The 12,767-nt window shown below is 41.2% G+C and overlaps 1 protein-coding gene across 1 annotated transcript in view; it reads right to left on the bottom strand.

Annotated features, from left to right (window-relative positions):
• Window positions 1-12,767, bottom strand: part of LOC103803927 (oxysterol-binding protein-related protein 5-like) — a gene marked incomplete at its 3' end in the record, with an annotated part of 56,219 nt that overhangs the window by 5,018 nt on the left and 38,434 nt on the right. Inside the window, 7 exon segments of the mRNA XM_009076510.1 lie at window positions 1,120-1,218; window positions 2,181-2,277; window positions 3,695-3,793; window positions 4,443-4,524; window positions 5,900-6,014; window positions 6,017-6,077; window positions 9,836-10,055. Of these exon segments, the coding sequence (XP_009074758.1) occupies window positions 1,120-1,218; window positions 2,181-2,277; window positions 3,695-3,793; window positions 4,443-4,524; window positions 5,900-6,014; window positions 6,017-6,077; window positions 9,836-10,055 (773 nt within the window).

The raw sequence follows: 12,767 nt of genomic DNA, 5'->3' as shown, positions 1-12,767 counted from the left end.
GCCTCCTCTTCCTCAGAACCCTTTGGACACCCTTATTATGCAACCATTTACCCCTTTGTACAGTTTTGCGTGCCTTGCTGACCTTGCCTCTATCTTGAACATTTTATTTCTTCATTCCACGCTTTATATGGTCTTAGTTTTCCTTCTACTGCCAAGGTTTGAGTCTACTTAGTTCTACTGCCTTATAGATAAGGTGCATCATTTTGCCAACCAAGTCAAAACAATACCATTAGTGAAACTTCTTGTCTGTACTATGTAATCCTTGCTATTCTGCTAATTAAGCTGAATTAGTAAAGTTATCCTTTATGCTTTCAGCTTTAACGGTTCAATTCCTGCTTTCAGTCTGCTTCTCAGTATCAAAAGAAACATTGACAAGAGAAAGATTTGTGTGCAGGAATAGTCCACAGAGGACATGATTTATGGAAGTGACTGTTTTCACGTACCCAGTAGTCCCTCTGCAAACATTAACTTAGAGGTCAAGGCGCCAAATCAAAAAATATTCAAAACCTGAAATTGGATCCAACCGCTGATTTTATCGCTGTGGTTGAAATGCCACCAACACAGCTTCCTGAAGAAATGCTTCCTGAGGAGCAGTGACTCAGTAGCCATCCCCTGGCCTCAATGCACATTCACTTAACAGAGCAAAGCCACACGGCAACAGAGTCAGCTCACTGAGGCAGCTCATGCTCTGAGCAATGCCATGATTACATTAACAAAGAAATGGGAAGAGAAGTCAGGAATTTCCATAATTCTCAACAATGTCAGTGTTAACATTAGAAAAACTTTATCCTCAGCAGCTCAGAAATGTATTCCTGTTTTTCCCATCTTCGCTTTATGCAGTGCATGTATACAGTATTTTTATGTTTGTGCAGTGTTAAAACTAACACAGATGGGTTTAATTCTGCCCTCAGTTCTGCACAGACCAAATACAAAGGCTTCAGTGAGGATTACCAGTCCTTGCCGAGTGCTATGACTCATCTGTGGAGCAACTGCTCTCTGGAATGACCAGTCCCTGTGGTGTCAGATACTTGAGAGGGGAGAGCCAGTGTAGACTTAGTCAGTAAGACACCATTGTATTATTCTTTCTGTTTGCTTCCGATTTGAAAAGTCCTAAGTTACCTTTACAGTGGGCGTATGGCATAGTAATTACATAGTCCTCCCCTCTGTTTAGAAACATAAGCTTTGCTTTCCCATCCAACAGTGCAGAAAGTGAGTTACCTAAAATTGAAAAGAACAAATACACATACTTTAAAAAATGCGTATTATACTTGGTCACTCATCTTACTTTAGAAAAAACATTTCCATTTAAATGTAGGTCACTAATGAAAGAAGAGATATGAAATGCTAATAATTCAGGCCCCTGCAAATCATGTACAGTTGGAGGGAGGCAGTGCTCACAAACTCTCTGCTCTATGGCTCTTATCTGCTCTGGCATTTAGCCCTTGTTGAAGAAAGAGCTCTAGATTGAATAGGTCACTGGTGGGATGCAGAATCAGTTTTAATGCTTAGAAATTTTTCAGGTCCTTCTGTTCTCACAACTTTTCTGCTTGTGTATGATCCCAAATAAATAAAATTGCCAGAAGGACAGCAAAGATTATTTAAAAGTGTTACTATTCACAAGTGTTTCAGCAGATACACTTATGAGAGGATCATATTTAAGAGGCTTTGGTCTAAACAAAGAAACCTATTTCAAATAGTAACACTGTTTCATGAGCCTGGAATTGTGCTGTTTCCACTGATCCTAACAGATTCTTTGGCATTTTGAAGCTCTGAGAGTCCACTCTCAGGAATCTGGGAGCTCGATAAATGGCTACATTTACAGTGAGACTTCTGCACTTGGAGGTTGGATGATCAGATAGCTGTAAAGTGACTCATCCATGAGCACACACAAAGGAGTCTGACAACCAATCACCTCTGCATTCTCATGAACCTTTGCTTTCTGAACAACAGGCTTTTAAAGCCCTTAATCTTTCTATCTGATTTTTTACCTTTTTAAGATCAGTGTGATGTCACACTGAAACGGTGGAAATAGGGAAAACCCAGGAGAGCAAGACAAGGAATTACAGTTATAGATCCTATAATCATTTCTTTGTTCTTAACTCTCAACACACTCAGGAGTGATTGAAAAACAAACCAATGCCACAATATTACCTGGGAGATGCTTAGACTTAATGCCTTACCATAAAACTTGGACCTAGCTAGAATGCTGCCAGTAATGCAGAATCCATCCTTCCTATTGCTGACGTGAAACGCTGACACTGGCGGATGATGGGAGACCTAGAGTAAAAACAAGCAGAGGTCATTTAGAGCAGTCTGGATAGGCTAAGCAGAGCACTGGATGCATACACAGCCTCACACAGTGTTACACATGCTCTAGGGAAAGCACTAGACAAAGACCACAGGACTGAGCAGAGTCCTCTAAGCCTCATCTGTACCATTAACCTCCATGTTAAAGGAGGGAATGTGATATATAATGAAACCATTATACATGAGAACATCTTAAAATGTCTGGAAAACATGTTGTATGAGGAAGGGCTGAGGGAGTTTGGTTTGTTCAGCCTTGAGAAGAGGCTCAGGGGTGACCTCATGGCTCTCTACAGCTACCTCACAGGGGGTGGTAGAGAGGTGGGGGATGGTCTCTCCTGACATGCCTGCAGGGAGAGGACTAGAGGGAATGGCCATGAGCTGACACAGGGGAGAGTCAGATTAGATGTTAGGAATTTTTTTCCCTGTTAGGGTGTTCAGGCACTGAAATGGGTTGCCCGGGGAGGTGGTGGAGTCACCACTCTTGGAAGCGTTTAAGAAGCCTCTGAATCTGATGCTGGAGGATCTGGTTTAGGGTTTAGGGGTTCCAGCAGAGTGGTAGGTTAATGCTTGGACTTGATGACCTCAGAGGTTTTCTTCAACCTTGACGATTCTATGATTATACACCTAAACTTTCTCCCCCAGCCTGTATTTTCTTGAACTTGTGAAAGTGAGATCACTTTAGGCCAACAGGTACAGTGTCAGATTTTCAACACGATAAATTAGCAGTGTGGAACCTTTGGGCAACCTTTTGGAATAGCCTCCATAAAATGGATGCGGTCCTTGAAATAAAAATTTTAAAAAACCAAAAATTATCTGATTAAATAGGAAGAAAAAGTGTGTGAAACAAGGAGTTCCTTTACCAAACTCCACATAGTTCTCATATCCCTTTATTAACACTGTAAATCTCAAACTACATTTTGTCAGGCCAGTTTACTTGTGAGCTCTGCCCTTCATTTATTCACAAAGACATAGAGATAAGCCCTCAATTTACTCCTATTAAAGCCATTATAGAAAGTCCAGATATAAAAGAAAGAAGGCTTTGGTTGTGTGTTTTATGCCTCTTTTGACAGAGATAACACAACCCACATTTTAGTAACAATAAGAAAACAGTAGGGCAGAGTCTAGTGGAAAAGGCCTTCATTGAAGCAGCTGATGTTATATATGGGACCTGCTTTTATGGTCTTGAGTGTCCACCAAACCTCACATAATTTCTGTAAATCTGGAAAGAAAAAGGATCAGCAGCCAGTTCGCCCCATGTCCTGTTCTGGATGTTTACACACAACTCTGAGTTCCTTTCCTAGAGTGAGACAAATACCATTTTTCTATGCATAAAGGTGCAAGCATGTTGCTTTTTGCAACACCTGAGCATCCAAATAAAGCAACTTACCTGTTCTGCTATGTAAAATGTGTGACTGTTCGTCTGGGGGTGAAACCAACAGCAGCGAAATGTCTCTCCCAGAATCGGGTTGTATGGCTTTTTTATTCCCTGAAATAACAAGTAATCAAAACCAGCTACAAATGAAGATTTACAATCCAACTCTTCAGATGGCCACAAAACAACATAATAATTTTTTCCCTGATGTTTTAAACTAAGTCAATCACAAGAATCTAGTGAAGAACTAGTTAACAAATATCCTCATAATCTAATCTAATCTAATCCAATATAATCTTTTAGTTTGAACCATGGATTAATTGCTATTTTTGCCAATTTAATATTTAGTATTGCCTGATCAAAGCTTCACAAGATGTTCAAAATTTATCATTTCTGCTACTATACATAGCAGGTGCATACTGATGTGGAAACACTGCACTGTGATACTTATAGGCCTGAAAAGAGGAAGGATACCTGCTTTCAGCAAAGGGAAAAGACTTGCCTCCCCGGACATGTTACTTGTTGATGACTAGTTTTGCCTTCTAATTGTCCAGTACAAAGGCTCTGAGGCTGACCAACACTATTTTGCACTCACTATCTACTGTGAAACTAAATGCAACTTCAGTTTCAAAACTAATGGTCAAAGGTGTTCAGAAGAACAACAAAAGAGGTAAAGTGCCAAAGGAGAGGCAATAGAGAAATACAAAACCATAACAGAAGATTTCAATGCCTATTACAACCCCAACTTCATGCCTGGTTTTACCTTTGGCTTCTTGTAGAAGCCAGACAGATACCACCTCAAAACTTGCTTCATTCGAGTGTATGGATCATCTTCAAGGACAGCCCTGCAGGACAGAACATAAAATCCTCTTTATACTGGTCACACATCACACATCACATTCATGTCTTACCAGCGTAATAACATTAATTTCAGTAGTAATTCCCCAAAACTAAAGGGAAGTAACTTCCATGCTGTTGCCAGTGAAAAAGGTGTCTGCCCCCAGAATAACCTTGTTTTAGGAACATACATCATAAAACACACACATAAAAAAGTGACCCCTGCCCTGCACACCTGCAAAAGGGCTAATAAAATCTCTGGTGTGTATCAGGTTTGATTGGACATTCAAGTATGTTAATTTGGGACTGCCACTCACTCTAGCATTTAGTCACAGCTAATAGTGCAGTGTGTGTTATAAAACCAGCAATACCTATGCCACCAAAATCAAAGACAATTCTATTTTCGTCTCTCTTTCTTTGTTTCTCTCTTTCTTCAAAGATCTTTAAAACTGATGAGCTACATGGCCTCTATCAGTATTTTGAGATCTCATACAATACTTCAGGTTCAAAGGGACCTCTAAAGGTCATCTCATCCAACATCTGCCCACTCAAAGATGAAGTGGGAAATAAATGTAAACGATAGAGTTCCTGGTATTTTAAACCATTTAGTCAGACATAAAAATCAACTTAGATAAATTACTGCAAAATTCATTTAGAAGAATCACCTGCACCACAAAGATGTTCATGTAACAAAACCTCCAAACCTCTTGAAGTATTCTTAGATCTCTGCACTAACCATTTCCTTAACTTCAGATGTTACAAGTACCACAAACAAGGTTTGAAAATACCTCATAATAATTACCCAGCAGCAGTGTAATAAACATGAGTAACTTGTGCTGCTATTAGAATATTACACACACTGGTTTTACAATTGACCAGGCATATCTCGTCGAGAAGACAGATCCTATCTGGAAGCATAACATTTCCTATTTTCTACTCTGCTGCTCCCAGCAGGTTTCTCTCATCAACAGTTTTAAAACATGTTTCTTATTTGTATATCAACAAGCATAATTATATTGGTTTTGGAGAAAGAAATGCTTGACAATTCTGCTTGCTCTCTGTCCTATTCTCCTCTGTACACAAGTACACCAGGAGGTGGCACAGCTCTGTTGTGAGATACTCAAAGGCATCAGCTGAATCCCCATCAGCTCCAGCCAATGCTGGCAAACACGTGCACATGCAGAGGTAGTTTTGTCTGGAGTTGAACTTTCCCTTCCCTGGCAGAAGTCCATCTTTGAAAGGCCACTGCAGCAGGCACCTGGCTTGATTTGTGTTGAACCCAGCAGCCTAGTCATTACTTGGGAGCCTTTCAAGCATACAAACACATATTTTCACAAATACAAGAAAAGTGCCCAGGTCAGGCACACTCTGCATGCTGCTTACTGGGAAAGCAGGTCAGCATGGTAGTAGTAGTCGGAGAGTTTGTTAAGGAATGAGCGTGGCTCCAGGATGAAGGTAGGCAGTGCCACCCGTGACAGGTCCATGCCAGGTCGCAGCTCAGGATCCACATCAGGCTCTTGTTCTCCTCAGAGACAGTTTCTGTTTGAGACGATTCACCTGTCTACAGAAAAGGGATGGGAAAAGGGAACTTCAGGACAGAAACAGGAAAACCATTTCTTGTGGGTGCATTTATCTGGTGGGTCCAAGCTCACCCAGGCATACCTGACCCTGGCATAAGAGTGAATGCTCAACTACACCACAGAGACATCAGCTCTGTCTCAGTAGAACTGAATTCCCAAAGCATAAAGCGAGTGGCACAGAAAGCCCTGGGTGCCTGTGAAAGTTGGCACAAGGCAGGGAATGCTCCTCTGTTGTGCTCCTTCCTGAGCCTCTGCCTACACACACCTCAGGACTGTGAAGGGTGAACCTGGATCAACACTAACCAAGGGCACTCTGCACTGCAGGCCCTCAGAAGGTGTGGACATGCCCAAGGCTGTTAGAGCATCACTGTGCCTGGTACAATGTATACAAGAAGCTCCTCTCAGTCCCATTCTCAGACTAAAAATTTCTATCATACATGTAGAAAAATTCAGCAGATAAACAAAAAATCAACAGAGAATGGAAGCAGTCCTCCGAGTTCCAAACAAGACAAACTGGTGTGTAAGCATGGTAAAGGCTCCACTGCCAGGCAACATGCACAGAAACTCCAGCACCTCCAAATGCTGTTCAGTGCCCTTTCCAGCACAAGTGTAGGTAATGGTAAAAACCCCAAGGATTATGCTGTGGTTTCAGCTATAACAGTGTAATTCCTGTGCATTCGATGGGGCCATGAGATATGTAACACAGAGGAATGGGCCTTTCAAGCCATCAAAGAAGGCAAATTAAAATAAATCTTCAAACATGGATGTAATTTTAATGCACCCTAGGCATCATAGTTTAACAGTAAAAGAGAATACTTAGGCTTTCTGCTGATTTTAGGCAAGAGACTTCTGTGAGAAGAAGGTCACAGATCCAGTTTTGGAATGGACTTTGGTTTGGGAGAGGACACATAGCATATCCCAACAGGATCTGCAGGTGATGTAAATCACTAAACATTCATTTTCATCACCTGAGCATTTCCAGTACCACCTTTTTGGCTCCCAATGAGCCCTACAGTCATAGTCAGTTTACTAGTCATACAGAGCTTGCAGGCTGAGGAAATTTCAGACTGAGCAACAACAAAGCTCTTTTCATTTAATTGCCTTTTCATTATTGTACCATTTTTCTTTTGCTGGAGTGATGCAATACACAGCTCGAACCTCTGAATGGAATACCACAACATCAGCTAGGGCTTACAATACACCTGGGTCTGTCATTATTTATCTAGGTTGTCAAGTGTGTATGTATTGGCAACACAAATTAATGCCATGTTGAAATTGCCAGACAAAGTGTTACTCAGAATGAATCATTGCACAAGGGATGGATTAAAACAGAAAGAGAAGAAAGTGCAGGAAGATAGGAACAACTTGTAGGGTTGCACTCAATGGTCTTTGAGGTCTCTTCCAACCTGGCTGATTTAATGATTCTATGAACTTCAAGTAATTTCTGGATTGTTTTCCATGGAAATATATCACCCTCAATAACCCTTTTAATAACTTTGAAACTAAAAGCTTGCAAAAAAGGTTTTTTCTTTTTGTTATCAATCTACCTACTGAGCTGTTTATTTTATATTCTAGACCAGCTTTTGAAATCTCAGAGTCCTTCTGACACCTGTCTCTGCCTTCACACTTCTGCTGCAAACAAGGCAAAGCTAGAAGGTCAGCTGCAGAAGCAAACGCCTTTCAAATGCAGAGAGACACCTACACACGTGCACACCTTTCACATGAGCCCTCAAGCCAAACTGAAAATTGACAGTGACAGTTTGTGACCTTTGTCCTGCCACACCTGAACTGAACACACAGGCTGAAGGGCAGTTTCAGTTTAAGCCAACACCTGACGTAACTAGTTGGCACATGTTTACCTGAATACATCTCCAATTGCTGAGAAAAGCTACATCATTGCATACAACCTACTCCTCTCTGTTACTCTCACCAGTGGGATCAGACTCAATAACCAGTTCTACCTGTGTGTCCCAGGTGATGACAGTGACATCTCTTAGCCAACAACAGAAATCTAACAAAACACCTAATGGCCAAGGCTACACAGCAATTCTTTTTGGAAGCTCACTGGGTGTTAACCTCTGCCTGAGCGGACACACCACAGAGAGCCTTATTTAATGACAAAGTGCCACTCTACAACAGAATTTAGTCCTTTCCAGTAAATTTGTAGTGGTTTTTTATTTTTTATTTTAATGTAAATCTGCAGAGATGTCTCACTCTTTCTCTCTCACACACCCACATACACGAGTGCTGCCTGTAAGGCTTGTTCAAACACCAAAGTATCAGCCTACCCTACCAGCACTGCTAGGAAAATTGTGCTGTATGGCAAAAGGTCATTTCAGAATAAGCACCTGATAGAAATTAAGTTTGCTTTCATTTTGCTGCTGCTTAGTTGCTCACCTATATTCAAAATCCCCTGTTTGAACCCAGTTACCATCTGCTGTGTGTCTGGGGGTGGGATTTGAAGAGAAGGATGCACAAAAGAGGAGCTGGGTGTAATTAGGATATATTTAACTCTACTGGTTTCCTCAATATTATTAGTACACTTTCAGGAAAACATTGAAAGAGGAACATAAGATGCTGGTGAAGGGGCTGGAGCACAAATCCTATGAGGAGCAGCTGAGGGAAAGGGAGCTGTTTAGCCTGGAGAAAAGGAGGTTGAGGGGAAACCTCATTGCTCTCTACAACTACCTGAAAGGAGGTCCCAGGTAAAAAGTGACAGGACAAGAGGAAGTGGCCTCAAGTTATGCCAGGAGAGGTTTAGATTGGATACTAGGAAAAATTTCTTCACTGAAAGGGTTGTCAGGCATTGGAACAGGGTGCCCAGGGAAGTGGTGGAGTTGCCATCCCTGGAGGCATTTAAAAGCTGTGTAGATATGGTGCTGAGGGACATAGTTTGGGGATGGACTTGGCAGTGCTGGGTTAATGGTTGGACTCAGTGATCTTAAGGGTCTTTTCCAACCTAAATGATGCCATGTTTCTGTGATTCTAAGAAAGAAACAGCTCTCTAGCAATGCATTTCCTGGAAGCACCAACAAGTTGTCAGCTCCCTTGTTGAAAACAATGGGCAAGGGAGTGCTCAGAGCCCTCCTGGCACTGGAGCAGAACTCCTCTGCTGCTTGCTCAGACTGATACTCACACAACACACTTGGCTACCCCAGGTCTCTACTGCTGCCTTCCTCAGAGGTGCCACAGTGACATTCAGCTAACAAAAGCTCTTATATGGAACAGAAATGCACCTCCTGCTGTTAAATGACATGAGAAATGGCTTTCCAACAAGCAACTGTCATTTAGGAATCAAGTGGCTCAAATGCACCATTCAGGCACACAAAAAAGGATGTTCCATGCATAATGAAAAAAGGAAAGTATCATATTTAGTATCACGCAAGGACTGAGTATCCTAATTGGCCAGGACACATGCCCAGAATAATAATTCCCCCTCCTCCTGGCTCCAAGAATGTGCCAATGCTGTGCAGCTCTGTAATGCAATAACTGGTTAAAGCAATCGCTGATGCTGGAAACATGCCAAAGCACAGTAGTGGAGCTGCAGTTCATAATGCATAATTATTAGAGCACATGATAATTCAACATAATTTAGCAGAAAACTGTGTGTTGCTTTATCTGTAAAATGTTGGAACTCACAAAGTTGGCTGCTACCTGCCATGCATTTAAAAGGTTGAATGACAAACACTATGAGCAGATACTTTTTAACAGGTAGCGATTAAAAGTTTTTTTCTTTTACCTCGCCGAATTCTTCATAGATCTGTTCAATGTAAGTGGTCCCTTTCCTTCCTGGAGAGACCTCTCCATGTGTTTCTGACTGATCACTCTCACTTTCATTTGTCTTCCGGCTGTTCTCATGCGTTTCATTCTCTGACTCTTCTGCGTTGTCTCTCTCGGACTTGTCCGAAAAAGCATCATTTTCCAAGTGGTGGTTGTTCTCCAGGGCTGATTCATTCAAACTGCAACACACAGTGCATTGCTTGCTTCAATTTAATTTACAAAGCCACATTACTTAAGGCCTTTTAGACACGGTAAAAACACCCCCAGGACTCAGAATGTTGTGTGCAGTCCAGGAGACTCTAAGACATTCCTGAATAACGGGGGGTTTATCACAGAAACAGTGAGATATTTTCCATCACAATTTTCCCCTCCAAACTGCACTTCTCAAAGTGTGCCACACAGCTCCACTTACCCACCCTGATGCAGAATTGCTGCTGGCTCTGGATGGGAGTCCACACTGGAGGGATACAGAGCACACACTAACAACTGAATGCTGCTGATTAGAGGGCTGAAGTATCAACCAGGAGAGATTTTTCCCTTTACAGAAGCAAATCAGTGGATTGTAGCATATAGGAAAAATATGACATTATGGGGTACATTTTCTTTTCAGGACTCCTGCTACTTTTATTTCAGCAGAGGGTGGTCCTAAGTCAGTCCTACACTAGAAAAGGCAAATTTAAAATCAGTAGAAGCAAGTAGTTTCACACACACATATCTCTCCCCCACCCCACAAACTAACCTGTGGAATGTGCTTCCCCCAGATAATGCTGAGCTGAAAGCAGGGACTGGACAATTACATGTAAGAAGAATACCCAAATTATAACAGCAACCAAGGGAAAGCATGGAAGGTGTAGCAAGCTTCATGCTCAGTGATCCAGGCTTTAGAGAACGGGGAGAAGGCCAAAAATTCTCTCTCAACTAGCCTATAGCATCTCCGTTTGAAAAAGCAGATGCAGTTCATATGACAGATGGCAAACATGATTACACGGGCCAGAGGTCAGGTGCTGAAAAGTATTCACTAAATGCCATTTTTTTCAAGTGATATTTAGCATGGGCTTCAGTTTTCCCTATTCACACATGTCTCTGCACACACATTACCTCTTTCACGGCCTAGCCTAGCTCTCATTTGCTGAGCTTCTCAACTTGTCCTTCCTCTTAAAATATCTTGCCCAAGCCCTTGTGCTCTAATTTTAATTTTAAATTTTAATTGCTCTTGGATAGAGCAATAAAAAAATTATTTCCAGCTATACAAGGCATTTCAGAGGATTTAAACAGGCCCTGGATCTTGAAGACTTCTGTTACTTTCTGTAGTCCATCTCCACTTCAAGGCAAGATTTCTTTCCTCAGTACATGGGAATGTTCTGTCAAGCCTGAAGTCTCTCCATGCTGGGCCTTTTCTCAGGTCATTCTGGGCCCATTCCAACTTTTATTACAGATGAATGCTGAAAGTTCCCATCCCCTGTTCTCCCTCCCTCTTTTTTTTCAAAAGAAGAGACAATTAGGCATTGCTAGTTGGAGCCACATTAGAAAAATGAGACTATGAAGAATCAGAACACAGAACTGGCATCAGCTTTTCAGAAGATCTCAGCTTCCAACTATGCACTGAAATAAGCTCATGATTTTAACCTCTAAGCAAGCCACATTGTGATAGTCACAACTCAATTCCTGGAGGAGCTCAATTTCTAGAGCTCTTTCGAAAGTGTCACATACAGCTTTCTACACCTTTAAAAAAATCTTTCTTTTAATTCCATTTGTAAATATATGTTATGTCTGCGTGTATGGCTACATGTATATATGCATACTGTATATATACACACCACAAGGTTTTTTAATTTGCTGTTGTACCATATAATAAAACTAAGATCATAAGTCAAGGAGTCAATGACCAGCACTAATAATTTGCTGTTAGACATTATGTGTCTTCAGCATTCTAGTGCCAGGATGTTACTTTTTTTTTTTTTAGCCAGCAAGCAGCAAGTGTAATGACTGATACCCAAAGGCACTGGAAGCACAGATTATACATACCAAAGGCACTGGAAGCACAGATTATACACAGTTTTATTATATCAGTTTAAGATGATAAAGGGGAAAAAAGATGAGGAGAGAGATCTCTAGAGAGATTATCCTGTGATTCCTCACCACAGTTACTTCCTGGATTGTAGGTCCAGGAAGTTATTAGCTGCTGATCAAGTAAATACCTAATTTATTTCTTAATTTTTCAATGATCAGCTAAATATGTGGAGGGTTGTCTGTGGTTGCTATGCTCCCTTTACCTAGGGAAAGTTTTCTCCATGGGGTAAAAATGCCTGATAGAACAGTTCATTATAAGGCTTTTAGTTCATGGCTGAGAAGTAGCAGTTGTTTCTATTTTGCATTTTTAAGAATGGGAAATATTTGAAGTTTGAGTGGAGTACATGACCATGTTCTTAGTTTCCTCCATTATTTTTCAAGGACTTCAGATTTAGTCCAAGAGGGAATTAAATTCACATGAAATTCCACTCAACCATGCACGGATTACCCACCAGCCACAAACAAGGCAAGACTTAACACATCCAGAGCTAAGGAGCCACTTTGGGGAACCAAAGAGAAAACAGATGCTCCTCATTCTGAGGCACAAATATGAAATATTGAAGTGGGGCCAGGCTCGTCTATTTTTCCAAGCAGAATCATTACTGAATACATATGATATGCTAAAAACAAAAGCCATGCCATGAGCTTGAACTAAAATCAATGTAAAGACTTCCCAGAGGCTTCTGATGGGATTTGGACCAGACTGTAAAAGCTGGGAGGGCATGACTATGCTAAAAGTCAACACTGGGTTTCCACCATGAACATGAATAACTTGGCATTTTTCACAACCAATTTATCCTTTCAGTATATTGGAGTTGTCT

The sequence above is a fragment of the Acanthisitta chloris genome, unplaced genomic scaffold, assembly GCF_000695815.1.
Source record: "Acanthisitta chloris isolate BGI_N310 unplaced genomic scaffold, ASM69581v1 scaffold3756, whole genome shotgun sequence".
In the NCBI taxonomy this organism is placed as follows: domain Eukaryota; kingdom Metazoa; phylum Chordata; class Aves; order Passeriformes; family Acanthisittidae; genus Acanthisitta; species Acanthisitta chloris.
The sequence above is the reverse complement of the archived record's forward strand: the minus strand, read 5'-3'. Positions and strand labels throughout refer to the sequence as shown.